The 18,006-nt window shown below is 38.8% G+C and overlaps 1 protein-coding gene across 1 annotated transcript; it reads left to right on the top strand.

Moving 5' to 3' along the window:
• Positions 1-14,962: 14,962 nt before the first annotated feature.
• Positions 14,963-16,708, top strand: LOC126703437 (uncharacterized). The gene is made up of 2 exons (XM_050402393.1): positions 14,963-16,138; positions 16,417-16,708. Exons 1-2 carry the CDS (start codon positions 15,511-15,513, stop codon positions 16,452-16,454), a joined length of 666 nt encoding a protein of 221 aa, XP_050258350.1. The 5' UTR covers positions 14,963-15,510; the 3' UTR covers positions 16,455-16,708.
• Positions 16,709-18,006: the final 1,298 nt, after the last annotated feature.

Here is an 18,006-nt window from a genome sequence, read left to right as displayed (position 1 = left end):
GTAACAATGTGGCAAGACCCAGCCTGACTCTCATCACTACGAAGGATGTCTAATTGGACATACAGATGCCCCAGGAACATGGGGGCCAGCGGCAGGCTCACCTCGGCAGATATTTTAATAGCCAAATGAAAGTACAAAAACCTTTATGGCATAGTGAGGGTGGGACCCAAAAACAAATTTGCAAAGCCAAAACGCAACAAAAGCCGCACGGCGAGCAGCAACAGAAAACTTAGAAAAAGAACTAACCCAGTATGACAACTTGGCGTTTCCGGCCATCCTTTTCCTCAATTCGACCTCAATGGCCTCTTCCTCCGGAGAAAACTCTAGAGTGGCAGGATCGGCATCACCAAGAATAGGCAGGAGTAACTGATTGGCCACATCTTCGAGGGTAACGGTGAGTTCGCCGCACAAGAAAAAGAAGGTGTGGGTGATGGTACACCACCGTCGGACCAAGTGTCGAAGGTTGTAGGGGTCCCGGAAGTTCGACAGGCAGTGAGATGAGACAATAGATTTCAAGACGCCGGCTCGTTGCAACAACCCCATAAAGCCCGTATCGAAAAGCTCACTGTCAACCCATTCTCTCTAACCCAAGGCAGTGTCGGACCTAAATCCGAAGTGAATGGGTACGAGAAGCGAGATGCCTTGGCGAATGGCCAGATCGGGGATTGAAGATGCTAATGGAGCCCAAGAGACATCGGGTTTTCGCCGAATAAAGGCAAGCCATACATGACCCGATGGCAGCGGCACATAGTCACCAGGAACTTTTGGAAAGTGAGGGTGGACTTCATACCACAGGTCGATCAAAGGAGCGCATTCACTGTTAGGGTCGCGCTGCGTCTCTTCCTCAGCGGACTGCTCCGACTCGGAATGTTCCATCTCTTCACCTACATCAGGAACGGCAGGAGAGTCGGAAGCGATTGCCTTCCCTTTACGGTGGGAAGAGCCTTGGCTTTTCACCGACGACATGGTGAGAGGTTTTAGTCGGAGAAGATGGGTACGGATGTTTGAAGGGGAAACGATAGTGAAGAGTAAGAGACAGAGAGTATATGTTCTTGGAAAAGTTTGTGTTTAAAGTGCAGAGGGATTCCTCCTTAAATACCCAGGTCATTAATAATGGCACAAAGGAAGGCGACGAGTCAGCCATCAGAATGGGATGAAATTATTGAAGCGACAACTCTGCTTAGAAAATAACTGCCAAACTGGGAAATTCGAAGAGACAACCCTGTTCGCAGTAGGAAGGAAAATATATATATATATATATATATATATATATAAGAAGGGGTCCACAGCTTAAAAAAAAAAAAAAAAAAAAAAAAAAAAAAAAAAAAAAAAAAAAAAAAAAAAAAAAAACCCGCTAAAAAAGAGAAGAAGAAAAAGCTGAGAAGAGAGAAGGGCAGAAACGTCTTTTCATTCACATATGAACCGCAGGAACGTTTATATGTTCAGGGGGCTAAATGTTGAGGGCCATTTGTGAGAAAGAAAGCCCAATAACAAGGACAACAAAGAATTGACAAAGTAGACAACAAAACCATTAGGCCCAAGCGACAAGAATAATGGATCACAAGCCCAAGAAATAAACAAATGGGTCTTGAAGAGGCAAGTGGGCTCAAAGAAACCTGGAAAGAAAGAAATAGCATCCCATGGGCAGTGTATGAGGTAAAAAGCCCATAGGAGTGTGGAATTAGCAAAAGGGCCGAGGAAGCCTAAAGAAAGCAAACGGGCCAAGGATGCCCAAAGGGACATAGGAGCCCATAAGTAAAAGCAAAACAGTGGACATGCCAAGCCACTGAGAGAAGGAATAAACGGCTAGCCCAAAAGAGGCCTAGCAAGATTAAGTTATTACAGCAGGAATAACAGTATGACATTGCAAGAAATAAAGGAAACCAATGAATGGGCCAAAGAAATGTAAGGCCCATCATCAGACAAAGCCCAGCTCTTGAATGGAGCGGAAAAACAAAGAACAGCCCACATAAGAGGTCAAAAAACACGGACGGCGAGCCTTTAGACCACGGCAGACGAATGGGCAGCAGGTAAGTTTTGGACACATATGGAATGAAGGCACGTGCAAGGCCCAGGCACCACCAGCCTGTACCCAGCCAATACAGAGTATGGTGAGGTCCGGGGGTCAGAGGATCAGAGGGCATGGTTTGGTGGTGGGGAGAGGGGAAAAATCTATTTTTATGGTTCCGGCTCAGGCTCTTTCAGGGAGGTGTCCTGTTGGGATGGCTTACTATCCAAAAAAGGCAAGCTGAGTTGGAACCATTAGGTGCATGCCATGAGGGATAGGGAGAGAGAAATAACCTAGACCATGGCAGGAAAGGGTGCCACGGCAAACTAGCAAACAAAATACTCTTCCTTGTCTGGTGATGGGAGGGCGACACACAGACAGAACAGTGATGGTCGGCCAGTACATCCAAACCAAACAAAGGGAATTAAGGGTTAAAACAGTAAAATTGGGTCACAGTAGGCACTATAAAAGGAGGATCTTGCCGTGAACAGAAGGGGGGAGGAACAACGGAACTTAGAGAAGGAAATAGAAAAATTAAAAGAAAATAGTAAAAAAAACAAAGTGAGAAGAAAGAAAAAGAAACAGTGAGAATTAGAAAGGTGGGCATGCACCGGTAGATTAATCCCTTCTCTCCCTCATGAAATCCGGCCCTCTGTAAGAAAAAACTCGAAAACACCTACACAGAAAACCACTTAGGCTCGTTTCCCTCAGATCTGTTAACCTCTACGGCAGGACTCTTTCCTGAGAGATTGACGGCTTTGAGGAGGGACGTTCTCCCCTTTGTGGCTCTGCTCCCGCGGATTGAATATCCGGTCGATTTCCTCTAGTATTCCGATCAACCCATGATTATAAACATTCGATGTTCTCTGTTATTCTTTCTTTCTCTTTCGTAAAAAAGAAAACAAATAGTATTGTTATTGTAATTGATGTTAAGGGCTATTTGGTCAATTCCCCATCTAAATGGCTAGATATTTTCTTTTTATTCTATTATTATTATGTCTGTCTGCCACAATTTGTCTGAAACAGTTCTGCCTGCCGTGAACACGCTCCTGGCAGACTTGGCCTAGTTTGCGCACAAGCCGGACCACCTTAAGTTGAAGCTGGACCGGTCCCGACTCTCTTCTCCAGAAAACTTGGGCTTAATGTAGCAGGAGGCAGCCCAATACCACTAGCACAGCCCACCCCCCTTACATAGTCTTAAAATTACTCATACCTCCATGAATTGTTATAGGACCAAAATTAATTTTGCCACAAATTTCTCGTGTTTACAAATCCATTCACCACACATGTCCTATGGTATCCATAGTTTCTGTCTTTTAGTAGTTTGTTTGTTAAATATGAAATAAAAAGATAAAATTTAACTTAATTATTTTTAAAGATGTTAATTAGTTAATTTTATTTTTAAAAGCAAGTTTTGGATTTGTTTTTCAAAAAAAATAAAGACAAAAAAAAAATTGCTTTTGTTTCTATCCTTTTGAGATGGGCTTAAGACAAACTTTTTGAATTTTCTCAACCAAAAAAAAAAAATGAATTCAAAATGGACTTAAAACATAGGTAAATCATATCTATTTGTTAGTTGTTTTCAATAATGTTTCCCTTTTTAACAGGAAAAAAAAGTGTTGTGAAATAATTTGTTTTTAGGAGGTTAAGAAAAGAGGAGAGAAAATATGACACATGAAATTTTATGTGATTCAACAATATACCTACATTCATAGGAGGCAATAGAAAGAAAGTTTTACTATAACTTGGAGATTACAATAATAACTTGAAGGCATTCTCACAAACCCAAACTACAAATACACCCTTGGTTCTCACTCTCAAATAAGTAAAGAACACCACTATATTTAGCCAAGAGCTTTAGGAAGCTTTTACTCTCTTTCTTTAAATTAAGAGTTCTAGGAAACTTCTACCCTCTTTCTTTTGTTGCTCACACACATAGGAAGCACATTTTCTTTTAAGCACCTAAGGTTATGTTTGGGAACAATTTTTGTTTTCTATTTTCAAAAACTTGTTTTCGGGAATAGAAAGAAAAAACAATTTTCTTGTATTTTTGAAAAAAAAAATCAAAAACATATTTGGTTAGTTGAAATAAAAATAATAATAAATAAATAAATAAGTTTTTTGAAGAAAAAAATAGAAAATTTGTTTGGTAATTTTGATGCTGCTATAACAAAATTATATACTTTTTACAAAAGGCAAATGGAAATTATTATCCAAATATTACAAAGAAGCTATATGTTATAAAGTTTATACTCTATGTGCATAAAGCTATATGGTATCCTATGCAAGAGAAGATAGGAGATAGAAAAAAAAAATACTGAAATTTGTTATTACTAGGATTCAAACTCTATTGCTAACTCATTAAATGAGACGGATTCATTAAATCAGGCGTGTTTTTTCATTGGTTTTTTAAAACTAGAAACTGAAAACAACATTTTGCTTGTTTTCAATTTCCTTCACAAATTGAGTTTTAAGAACTGTTTTTGTTTTCTGTCAATTTTGGGTTTTTAACAGGGGCGGCGGCACTACACTTTTTTCAGGGGGTTCAAATGAACCCCCTTCTTAAATTTTTTATATACATATAATATTTTTTTGTTAGTTCAATACTTTAATTTATTATTAAAAATATTATTTTTGCACACTCTGACTTAAATTTTTTACACCCTTATTACAATTATTTCCAACTCTAAGAGTAAGAGTAAGTGTTTGTGAATTATAAGTGTCACTCTTTATTATAAATTTATATTATATGTATGTGAGTGTGTCTAATATTGATTGTGTGCATTACTTTTTATTATAATGTTATTTGTGTAAATAATGATGTGTGTAAAAGTCTGTGTGTACAATATAAATATAAGGGAAATGTTTTGACACCACTTTTATGGGAAATATAACAATTGTCCTAAGGACATCTGTTAACATGGCCCTAAATATAAAATAACTTTATATAATTTAGTAATTAGGAAATAAAGAGGGTTTGTTGCATGTGTATGTATCATTATCAAGTTATAATAACTTTTTGTTATAAAGTCAGAAAAATTCAAGAAAAAAAATTGTAAAGTTAGTGATTATTCAAGTACTTGATTGGTTAAGTAGACATGTAGTGTATTATTTATGTATGAATGAGTGTAGTTGTGTATGTCAATAATTAATACAAAGTTAATGAGTTGAGTTTATTCATTTAGTTTATAATATTTTTATAAAAACAAAGATAAATAGATAATAACAACTGCATAAAAATAAAAATGTTAGACAAACCTTACAAAATAAAATGGTCATAGCTACCCACAATAGCAACAAATACTCATAATGAACTATCATGTAACAATTCAAAATTTAAAAACTTGTAGAAAGAAATTGTAAAAATTCTTTTGTTTTTTTGTCGATAACTCGATATATTCAAGTTCTCTTTTTATTAAAAAAATTTTCATTTAAGTTTTTTAATGACCCCGTAAACAAATTTTTTGGAGCCACCACTGGTTTCTAAGCAAGTTTTTTAATCTCAAAAATTTAAAAAAAAAAAAAAATTACTTTTTAAAAAAATAAGGAAAAAAAGAAAAGTTAACAAACATACCCAAGCTTCTCACTGTATTTCCTACACCTTGCTCACTTATGCCTCTCTTGCTCACCCTCTGTTTATAGCAAAAGAATTCAGCCGAAGTTGTAATTTCAGCACATCAAACTTGCTTAGTCATTGAATTCGGCTTGCATGTGAGGACACAAGTCTTGGGTGTGCAACTTAGCAAGTCAAGCCAGGCAACTTGGTTGTTGTTGGCATGCCATTTTCTGACACCATTTTTTTTTTTTTCTTTCTTTTTTGGTAAAAAGGAAATTCATAACAGAAACTAAAGGTTCACAACCGTCTCAGGACCGCATATTAAGATACAGACCAGATAAATATAAGTCTATAATTGTTCTTAGATCCACAAGCGAATTCTCATACAAAATAAAGTCTAAAGCTTGTGTGCTCCTATTCTTGCTAAACCATTGGTACATTTGTTTGTTTTCTCTTAGTCAGGAATTTTTGTTTGGGAAACTAAGGTAAAACTATTTTATTGATTTGTGATTCAAGAAAAACACAAACCACAACATACAATATACATACATACGTGTCTACATGCACTAGTTTTTTTTTTAATCTTTAATCCAAAGTATAAGTCATAACTCATATATAATATTGCAATATTATTATATTGAAATTTTTTATTAGTATTCTTTTGGAAAAAATGACAGTACACCTCTTGAACTTTGGGTCAGTGGCCAACCCCCCCCCCCCCCCCCCCCTCTCAACCTTCTTTTTAAATCAATTTACTTCTTAAAATTCACACAACTGCCACATAGATGCAACTATTAGTCTACCGTTTAAACTAACATTAGTTAATCACATGCGTGTTACATATAAATAAAATTTACCCAATTGCAATTTTTTTTTTTTTTTTTTTTTTGAGAAAGGAATAAGTTATTTTATTCAACAATAAGAAAATTTGTCTGATAAGCAGCAAGTGTGTGAGATGGGACATCTTCCATCTACACTGAAAAACCAATAACATGACATGCATGCTTAGCTAGGTTGTGTGTTACAATATTACCCTCCCTACAAACATGAGAAAAACTAATACATCGAAAAAATTCAGCATAAGCCTTAATATCTTGGATCAAAAGACCAAAAGAGGCTAACGATAGCAAATTATCCATCAATGCATTCATAAGTATCTCTGAATCACCTTCAAGAACCACGGAAAACAACCCCAAATTTGCAGCAAACTCAAGTGCCTTTAATGCCGCCAAAGTTTCAAGTTCCACAATAGTTTGAGGGAGAGGAATTACTTGAGACATAGAACCCCTTACCAAACTGCGGCTGTCTCGAATAATTACTCCAATCCCTGCCCTGTCTTGGTCCTTAAAAACAGCCCCATCAAAATTTATTTTGAAGCTCTCACTTGGAGGCGCTATCCACCTAACTCTCGGCCTGGTTGCCCTTGGCTCAGCTGGTGCTTACGCTTTTCAAAACTCCAGGAGTGTGTTAACTGCGGTCTGCATAACCTGGTCCAAACGGGGCTCCGGTGGTGAAAATCTGAGTTTATTTCTTCTAAACCAGATTGTCCATGTGATTGCAGCGAAAAGCTCCACGTTGCATGCTGAGTCCAATACCGTGAAGAGCAGATGTGAGAAATTGGGATACCTTGAAGTTTGTCTGAAACTCCATTGTGGATTTTCTTCCCACACTTGTGACGGCGTCGGACAAGACCACAGAGAGTGTAAAACATCCTCACAGTGACTTGAGCATAAAGCGCAAATTGGATCGTTGATGATGCATCTCCGAACCAATTCTGAACTTGTAGGCAGTGCATTACGAGCTGCTCTCCATAAGAAGTTTTTTTATTTTGTTTGGCAGATTAAGCTTCCAAATCTGATTCCATGGTGGCTCGGGATGATCAGGCAGAGCTTGAGCTTGTGTGGTTGTGGTGCGAGCTTCAGACTTGAGGAAATAGCAGTGGCGACGCTACGTTTGGTTCAGGGTGTTCCCAGGAACACCCTGACCTTTGAAGAAAAAAAAAATTATATGTAATAATTCAAAATTTTTTATTTATCTATCCTTAAAAAAAATTAGGAACACCCTCAAAAAAATTAGGAACACCCTCAAACTTTTTTTATGCCAAACAAACTTTGAACTAAAATCTATAAAAAAAAAAAAAAAAAAAAAAAAAAAAAAAAAAAAAAAAAAAAAAAAAAAAAAAAAAATTGTAACAGAGAATATGTGAGAAATTGATTATGAAATAAGAAATATATCTTAATTTGGGCGAGGAGCCGAACTAGGCTTTGGAGGAAACAGAGAAAGAGAGGAAACTGCAGCTCTGCCGCTGCTTCTTCTTCAGAGTGAGAGAGAGATTTAAGCAATTTGTTTAGACTTTTTAGATAAGGAGAGGAGAGGAGAGGAGAGGACAATCCTTTTAAAAAGTTTGGTATAAATGTGGATGGATATCCTTTGGCCACGTTGATGCTTAGGTGGTGAGGCAGACCACTTTACTCTTTTTTTTTTTTTTTTTTTTTTGATGAGAAATACGTTTGTGATATGGCTTATGTGGGTTTGAGGGGTCAATCAAAGGCAAAAAATCTGAATTATTTGCACTTCGTACACCGGTAAGGTTATTGCAATATTTAAGACATGCATAATATATTTTTGTAATAAATACAATTTTTTTTAGAAGAAATATTTAGATGTGAAATTATATTAACATAGATAAATATTTTTAAATTAAATAATGGTTTTGTTAAAAATACTGAAAATTATATATGATTATAAAACTTTAAAACCATAACCTTTTTTTTTTTGGGGTAGTTTCTTTAGGTTAACTTCTTTTTCTTCCTCTAAAAAATTGATAATTTATTTTTCTTTTAATTTGAGTTAAATTTAACATGAAAATACTTCTAAAATTTTATATCTTTTTTTAGTAAATATCAGTAGCTATATTCTTATTTATTTAATTTTATTATTTCTTATAATTATTTATTTATTAATTAAATTATTTATGATGTCACTAGTTTGACCACCGGTCAGACTTTGGTCTGACTAGAAAATCGGTAACCAATCTCTTTTTTGGTTCTTTTATCATACCGGTTTTTAAAACCATGGTGGGGGGTGGATGGAGGCATAGGGCCGGGGGTGAGATATTTGAATTGGGGGAAATAAATACACGTGGGGTATGCGCTAGTGCAACTAATAAACAATAATTTAATTAATCAATAATTAATTGGGGGAAGCAACTAATAAATAATAATTTAATTAACAAATATATTATAAAAGACAAACAAATTAAATTATGTTATGCTAAACAACAATTAATAATTTTATAATTAATGAAACAACAATATAACAAATTATAGTTTATAAAAGACAAACAAATTAATGAAACAACAATAATTAATAATTTTATTAATATTTCAAATGAACTTATAGTTTATTATTTATTATTTTGCTAGAATTATAGACAAATATTTGATAAGAAAACCACGACCCAAGGAATACCCTGAGAAAAATTCCTGGAGTCGCCACTGGGAAATAGTAACCCGACTGACTGAGTAAATGCCCGACTACACGAATGGCCAAAATAAAACATCCCTTGATTGTCCATGGCTTAGGGTGATTTTCTAAACCAAGTCAGCTTCAAATGGAGTGAGAGCAGTGGAAATACCTCTAAATCCCAGGTGCGAGTCTGATGGTTTATAAGAGAGCTTACTGAGGCATTTTGAAATTCTGATGGTAGAGGGTTGTGAACACCAGAGAGGGAAGCAGTAGGCAGCCAGTTGTCTCTGTAAATTTTGATTGATTCTCCATCCCCCCACCCTCCATTTCGCCCCCCTTTGAATAACACCCCGGCCTTTCAAGATGCTCTTCCATGCATAAGACGCACCATGACCTTCTTTGGCTTCCATAATTGTGCAATTTGGAAAGAACCTTGATTTAAAAACTCTATAGAACAAAGAATTTTTATTATGCAGCAGCCTCCATGTTTGCTTGCCTAGTAGAGCTTCATTGAAAAGCGATAATTCCTTAAAACCGATCCCTCCTTCTGCCTTTAGGTCACACATGTTACCCCATTTAACCTAATGAATTTTCCTTCGGTCTCCCCATTGTCCCCACCAAAACTTACGGATTAGAACTTCAATTTCATGGCAAAGACTACGAGGAAGCATAAAGCAACTCATCGTGTATGTTGGAATTGCTTGCACCACAGCTTTTATGAGGATTTCTATACTGGCTTGTGACAACAACCTCTCTTCCCACCCTTGTAATTTTCTCCAAATCTTTTCTTTTATGTAATTGAAACTTGCTTTTTTGTGCTTCCCAATAAGAGATGGCAGCCCCAAGTACTTATCATAGTGCAAAATTTCAAGAACTCCAAATGCTTCCTTAATATCTCTTTTTTCCTCCTCAGATGTTGACTTACTAAAGAATAAAGAAGTTTTGCTTTGGTTTATTTGCTGCCCCGAAACACTATCATAACTTGCTAAAATTTCCAACACCTTAAGGGAATCATGTTTGTTTGCCCTACAAAACAACAAACTATCTTATGCAAAAAGCAAATGGGTTAGTCTTGGGCTCCTTCTACAAAGGGAGAACCCCCTTATAGAATCTTCATTGGCAGCTTTTGGTAATAAGACTATGTAGTCCTTATGTGCACAATAGGAACAAAAATGGAGATAGGGGCTTGCCTTGACGAATCCCCCTAGAAGGACGGATTAGGCCTTTCAGTTCCCCATTCACTAGTATTGAGTACGATACTGATTTCACACAAACCATCATCAGATTTATCCACCTCTCTTCAAACCCCAATTTTCTCATGATTTCTTCCAAGAAAGCCCATTCTACCCTATCATAGGCTTTACACATATCCAATTTGACCTTCATATAGCCAGTTTTGCCCGTTTTATGTTTTTTCATGCTATGGAGAGTTCCAAAGGTTACAAGAATATTATCAGATATCAACATGTTTTTTGTAAAGGAACTTTGATGTTCCGAAATGATATTAGGCAATATTTTTTTAATCTATTGGCTAACACCTTTGAAAAATTTTTATAAAAGACATTACATAGGCTAATGGGATGGAAATTTTAAAGTATTGATTTACAACTATGTATTTAGTTGGCTTTTATTCCGTGCCAAATTTGATTGTAATTTTATTCAATCTTTTGTATCTTATATTTATTGTGGGATTTGATTGTAAGGGTTGTGTGATAGAGAGAGTGTGTGAAGACTCAAGCTATTGAAGACAGAAGAGGTTTTCGCAGGTATCTCGCGACTTAGCAACCCGCGAAGTAATGCATGTGCCCTGCACATGACTGAAATGCGAAGAGTCAATACAGATGGAGACAGTTGTGTCTCGCGAGTATCTCGCGGGTAAGACCTTCCCATGAGACACCTGCAAGACATTTTGTTTTTCTAGACTATACTATCTGATACACACTTTCTGTACCCATACTATATATACCCACATTACCCACAAATGTTAAGGAGTGCTTTTGAGAGAAAACCCTAGCCTCAAACCTTGAGAGTTAGAGATTATCATACCCATATATCTCTACATATATGCTTGTGGATTTCCTCAACTCCTATCTCTCCATTTCCATACCATTGAGAGGTTGATAGCCCAAACACTTACCACACCCTTTCAGAGTGTCAAGTGAGGTTTTGGTGCTGCTGGGAAGTATTGGAAGAAGCCAAGGATGGTAGATGCAACATGAAACTTGTTGCGGGATCCAAAGAGAGCTAGACAAGACACGGTTCCGAGAAGCTTTGTTGGAGTAGGAGCTTGGAGGGCTTAGGTACAGCGAGTAGATTAGGCTTGGAAGGTCTCTTGCTAACCCATGTATCCTAACTAATTGTCTAGTGGATCGATTACCGCTTGGAGGGCGGCGTAGAGGTTTTTCGCCGAGTTCTTCGGTTTCCTCTTCAATAACACATCGGCGTGTTATCTGTGTTTGCATTCTTCTTCCCTACTCTTTTACATTTCATTTTACTACTGTGATTATTTGAATATGTGTTAGAGTAGCTTGTTTGCTTATCCGCTCACATTTACTCTATTCTACACTTAGTATAAGTTAGAGTAAAATCTATCGAGCCGTTATTTTATTTTAGGGGTCTAAATAGCTCTTGTGTTTTTATACAATTTCGAGCTTTCAGAAATCATTAATAGACAAGGGGTTTTTAGTTTTAGGATAAACGTGATGAAAGTATGGTTAAGGGGATGGGGAAGGGTGGCTGTATTTAAGTAGGACAAAATTATTTTTGTGACATCACAACCTACCAAACTCCAATAATTTTGATAGAATAGAGGGGGCATACCGTCAGGACCTGGTGCTTTCAATGGGGCCATCTGCTTCAAGGCTATTTGGACTTCCCGCTCCATGAATTCTTAAGACAACAATGCATTCATCTCATCAGTGATAAGTTTAGGAACCAGGTTCAAAGCCGCCTCTTCCATGATCGGGTTTGAAGATGTAAACAACCCCTGATAGTAATCTATGAAGCTGTTTGCAATTGAATCAGGTTGAGTAACCCACATCCCATTCAAGTTGAAGATCCCTGAAACTTTATTCTACCTACATTGCTGAGTTGCCCTACTATGAAAGTACTTTGTCTTTTTATCCCCTCCAATCAACCAAAAAATTTTAGCCTGTTGCCTCCACATTTTATTCTCCTTATCCATTAAATCGTGTACCTCCTTTGTTAACTCCCTAACCCGAAAATTATTTCCTGATTGCATAGCCACCTATTCGGCCTTCTCTAGTTGTTTTTTCTTCTCTTTCAATTCTCTCCTAACACTCACAAAGTGTTGCTGACTCCACTGAGTTAAATCCTTCCCACACTTCTCGATTTTTCTCATCACTTGAACCTCGGCATCACAATTGAATTCATCTCTCCAAATAGCTTCCACCGTACGACCACATCCCTTATCCAATAACCACATCTTCTCAAACCTAAAAGGTCTAGACCATTTGGAACAATCCAGATAGGAATATGATTAGAGGTAGAGCTATTTAAATGAAATACCTTTGTTGCTCCAAACTGCTGCAGCCAATCATTTGTACACAATGCCCTGTCCAACCTTTCCCATATTGATTGACCATTAGCAAAATGTTTTCTCCATGTGAACTTCAAACCCAAGTAACCTAAATCAATGAAACCACATCCATCCAATGTATCTCAGAAAAGCTGCATTTGATTGTGACTTCTTCTATTGCCCCCCAATTTCTTATCGACCTTTGTCAGTTCATTAAAGTCTCCCGCACAAAGCCAAGGGAGTTGGAATTTTCGGTCCAAACTTCTAAGTTGTTCCCAAGATTCTAATCTCTTATGGGTCTCCAATTCGCCATAAAACACGGTAAGTAGCCATTCATCCTTCTTATTTCTGTTGATGATTGCATCAATAAAATTCTTACTTGAACCCACCACTGATACATCAATTGATGATCTCCAAAACAACACCAATCCACCACCCCTATTTGGTCTAGGAGCAATGAAAATATTTTCAAATTGTATCTTCCATAACCCTTGCTTTAGCCTTGCTTCATCTGCCCATGTTTCGGCTAAAACCACGATAGAGGGATCTTTTGCCCGCACCATCTCTACAAGCTCATTCTGTGTACATGGGTTCCCAAAGTCACGAAAGTTCCACACTAAGCAACTCATTGCGATTGGCGGGGCTACTATACAGCCTCCACCATTGAAATTGTAGCAACTCCATCATCTTTTGAAACCATTACACTTCAAAGGTAAGTCCAAATGATTAACCCCCCCTCCTCTTCCTGCATATCAGCCCATTCTCTTCTTTGTTCACCTATGTTTTCTGTGCAGGTTTGCGAACTTGCTTTATCCACTTTTTTTTTTTTTTTTTTTTTTTTTTTTTTTTTTTACACTTAGGATTAGGGTTTGTCGAGCTTTAAGAGTGATTAGAGGTTTTTACCACATCAAGAAAAAAATTTCCTTGGTTACCTATTGATTTACGTGAACCCTTGCTATTGATTGGTGGAGCCAAATTAGGAACTTCAGTATTACTCATCCCATCAATTACCCTCACCGATTTGCCCTTAATACTCGGATCCTCATCATATGTAGCCAATTCTGCATCAATCTCATTAATCTGAATATCAAATAAATTCTCGGAAGTAATTGAGTCCGAGATTAATTCTGATTCCTTATTTTTCTCCTCCCCATTACTACGTGTATTCATTGGTACCTCTACAACCGTTGGGGAATTTGATTTAATAACAACTTCTAGAGGTAACGTAGCATTGATGGCCACCTTATTTGTAATGGGAAGATCTTTGGCATTAGTATCTGGATTAATTCCTTCATCGATTTCCATGCTCGCCTGAGCCATCTCCGGTCGTTTCTCCACTGAACTGTTCGCCCTCATCTCCGCCCTTTCCCTTGTTGCCTAGAACTCTTTTCTTGTGAATGAATGTCTCATTTCATAGAAACCAGGTACCACTATGACATCTCTTCCACTAGACGTGTATGGTGCGGCCTTCAGATTAGAGTTGTACTACTGTTGATCCATTGTTAGTGTGCTTTTGCTTTGCAACCACAACTCACAATTCTTATCAGCATAATTCAAACGCCCATACCAGAAACAGAGGTTTGGCAGACGCTCGTATCTGAATTGGACCCAATGTTTTAACCTATTCTCTAGTGTAATAACCCTACCTTGGCATAAAGGCAGAGTAATATCTGTTAGTGTATAGCTTAGACTAGTTTAGCCCATTGGGCTTAGCCCAGTATACTGTACTTATAGTTTACTCCTTTTACTTGTACTGCACACATATCTAGCCTATATAAGGCTCTCTATTGTACATTATTTCATACACATCAATATACAGACTATTCAGTCTTTCTCACACTTTATATTCTTAACATGGTATCAGAGCCAGTCCTCTGACTTCCTGGTTCCTGTGGACATCTCCGGCGTTCTTCCGCTGCCCTCGCCTTCATCCAGTAGCCACTGTTAGAAGCGAGTCACCGCCGTCACGCCCACAGTCCCAGCAAATCTCGGATCTCATTGTTCTGCTCATCCAACTGTCAAAACAAAGGCATTGAGTGACAGAACAGACAATCCCGAGCAAAACCCAACCAAGAACGGCCAGAAAACACTTCACACGCGCCTCCACGCGCCGCCAGAAGTTTCTGCCTCACGAGCACGCGCTCCACGCGCCGCCATGCGCCGCCACACGCCATCAGTCTCACTCACGCGCCCCACGCGCCAGACCAGACCTCATCCACGCGCCCCCACGCGCCTACACGCGCCCCACGCGCCAGCTCCGTTTCGCGAACTGCCACGTCAGCCCTAGTGTGACGTCACTCTGCCACGTCAGCACACGTCAGCCGTTGACTGGACCAGCTTGACCGTTGACTTTGACTTGCCCGTGACTTTGACTTGACCGTTGACTTTGACCGTTGACCGTTGACCAAGTCAAAAAATTTCAACAGGACCTGTCTTGCTCAGTTTTTCGCGTAGATTCTGATTTTGGACTCCGTTTCTGCATTTGAGGTATCTAAATATCACTTTTTGGTCATTTTCTTCATTATGGCTCAACAAAGTGAACGAGATATCATACGTCCTATCACCATCATGTTGGATGGTCCTACTAGCTATCATGCATGGTCTCAGAATATGATCGTCTTTCTCAAGGGTCGTAAACTGTGGAGATATGTGACTGGTTCAATTCCTAAGCCAGTACCAAACCCTAAGTCCAAAGCCACAGCTGCTGAAGAGTCTTCCAAGACTGCTGTTACAACAGATGATTATGAAGAATGTCTAGAAGAATGGGAGAGTATTCAGAGTAAGATCTTATCTTGGTTTATCAATACCTCTATTCCCTCCATTCATAATCTTCTTCCTCGTCTTGAAACTGCTGAGGCTGCTTGAAAATTTTTGGCCGATCGTTATAACTGCACTAATGATTCAAGCTTGGAGTTTCACATTGAATCAAAGCTTTATCAAATGCGCCAAGAGACAGGTCAGTCTATTTCTGATTTTTATTCTCAGACTTCTACTATGTGGGAGCAACTCTTTGCTGCAGATCCTCCACTGGTGTGTTCTAAGGACATTGAGCTCTTTGTCAAATATCGGGATCGCCGTAGATTTATGCACTTCATGATGGGTTTACGTGAGGATTTTGAGCCTACTAGGGCTTCTCTACTTAGTCGGTCTCCTACTCCTTCTCTTGATGCTGCAGTAAAGGAGCTCATTTCTGAGGAGAATCGTCGGCCCACTTATCACATGACATCATCTGATCATGTCTTGGCTACACCCTCACCACAGCCTCCCATTGTTGCATTCACTGCTCCTCCCCGAATAAACTCCGGGCGTCCCACCTCTCAGTCTTCCAAAGGTGCTCACTGCAAGTTTTGCCGTGCCAAAGGCCATGACATCTCTGTTTGTCGTAAGCTACAGAAATTTGTGCAAGAGCAGAATAAAGCTTCTCTTCCTCAGGCAGCTGCTGTATGTCCTTCAGATCCATCGGTTCCTACAGGTCCATCTTTGGCTTCCTCACTTACTACGGTTGATATTGAGGCAGTTGTTCAACAGGTTTTATCCCGCACTTCCACTGCCCTTTCTGTCACCTCAGGTAAACAACCTTGGTTTTTTGATACTGCATGTTGTAACCATATGACTCCTGATGAATCCCAATTTTCTGATAAGGCACCCTTAGAACATCCAATCACCATTTACACTGCTGATGGAACTCCTATGCCTGTTAGTCATAAAGGAACAATCTCTTCTCCTTGTTTATCCCTTAATGACACTTTTCATATTCCAAAGTTATCCCTCAATTTGCTTTCTGTTGGTCAACTTTGCGAATTAGGCGTAGATCTTCTATTTACTAATCATGGTGTGGATGTGCAGGATCCCCGGACGGGTCAAGTGCTTGGGACAGGCCGTAAGGTTGGTCGCATGTTTGAGGTTCATGACTTGAAGATTCCTTCACAAGTTGTTTCTGCAGCTGCTACCACTGCCACCTCCTCACCTGATCTATGGCATGCTCGTCTTGGTCATCCATCCTTATCTCGTCTTCAATTGTTAGCTTCTCAAGGTCATTTAGGTTCAGTTCAGTTTTCAAAATTTGATTGTACTTCCTGTCATTTTGGCAAACAAACAAAATTGCCATTTAATAAAAGTGACTCCTTTTCTTCTGCTCCTTTTGATCTTATACATTCTGATATTTGGGGTCCTGCACCTGTTCCCACTGAGGGGGGATCTAAATATTTTGTCATATTTGTGGATGATTTTTCTCGGTATACTTGGATTTATCTGCTTCACCATAGGTCTGAACTTGTGTCTATTTACCAAACATTTCATAAAATGATTGAAACACAATTCAATCGCACCGTTAAAGTCTTTCGATCAGATAATGCTCAAGAATATAATGATAAATCTTTCCTATCCTTTTTAGAGAGACATGGTACTCTTCCTCAGCGGTCTTGTCCTTACACCTCTCAACAAAATGGTCGTGCAGAACGAAAACATCGTCACATTCTTGATGTTGTCCGCACCCTTCTCATTTCTGCCTCTCTTCCTGAGCGATTTTGGGGTGAGGCCGCACTCACTGCTGTGCACACTATTAATCGTATTCCTTCACCAACTACACACAACAAATCACCATTTGAACTTCTCTATGGTCAAACTCCTGACTACTCCTCTCTTCGGGTTTTTGGTTGTGCTTGCTTTGTCTCTCTTCCTCCTCATGAACGAACAAAGCTCCAACCTCGTACTCGTCTCTGTTGTTTCCTTGGTTATGGTGTGTCTCAAAAAGGGTTTCGCTGCTATGATCCCATTTCTCATCGCCTTCGTGTCTCCCGTCATGTTGAGTTTTGGGAACATCGTCCTTTCATGAGTCTTCAGCAGTTTCCTACATCTTCTTCCTCAGAGTCTCCCATTTTTACTGATCTTTTCCTCCCTCTCTATCCTGAACTTATGGAGGATTCTTCAGCATCGACTGCCTCTCCAGCCGACTCATCTTCGGTTCTGTCTCCGGCATATGACCCGCCTGTCTTGGATCCTGTGGCACCACCCTCTCCTGAGTCTCCTATTGGTCCTGAACTTCGTCGTTCCACTCGGGTAAGCATTCCTCCCCCTTATCTCACTGATTATCATTGCTCTTTTGCTCTTGCCACTCTCTATGAACCTCACACCTATCGTGAGGCTCATACTGACCCTCTTTGGCAGCAAGCTATGAATGAAGAACTAGATGCCCTTCATAAGAATCACACGTGGGATATGGTTGATTTGCCTCCTGGTCAGTCTGTAGTAGGTTGTAGGTGGGTTTACAAGATCAAGACCAAGGCTGATGGATCTGTTGAACGATACAAGGCTCGCCTAGTTGCCAAGGGCTTTACTCAGGAGTATGGTATTGACTATGAGGAAACATTTGCTCCTGTTGCTCGCCTTACATCTGTTAGATGTCTCATTGCTGTGGCTGCTGTTCGCCATTGGCCT

This window comes from Quercus robur, chromosome 10, assembly GCF_932294415.1.
Source record: "Quercus robur chromosome 10, dhQueRobu3.1, whole genome shotgun sequence".
Lineage (NCBI taxonomy): Eukaryota > Viridiplantae > Streptophyta > Magnoliopsida > Fagales > Fagaceae > Quercus > Quercus robur.
Note: the sequence above shows the minus strand (reverse complement) of the source record. Positions and strands in the feature narration are given on the sequence as shown.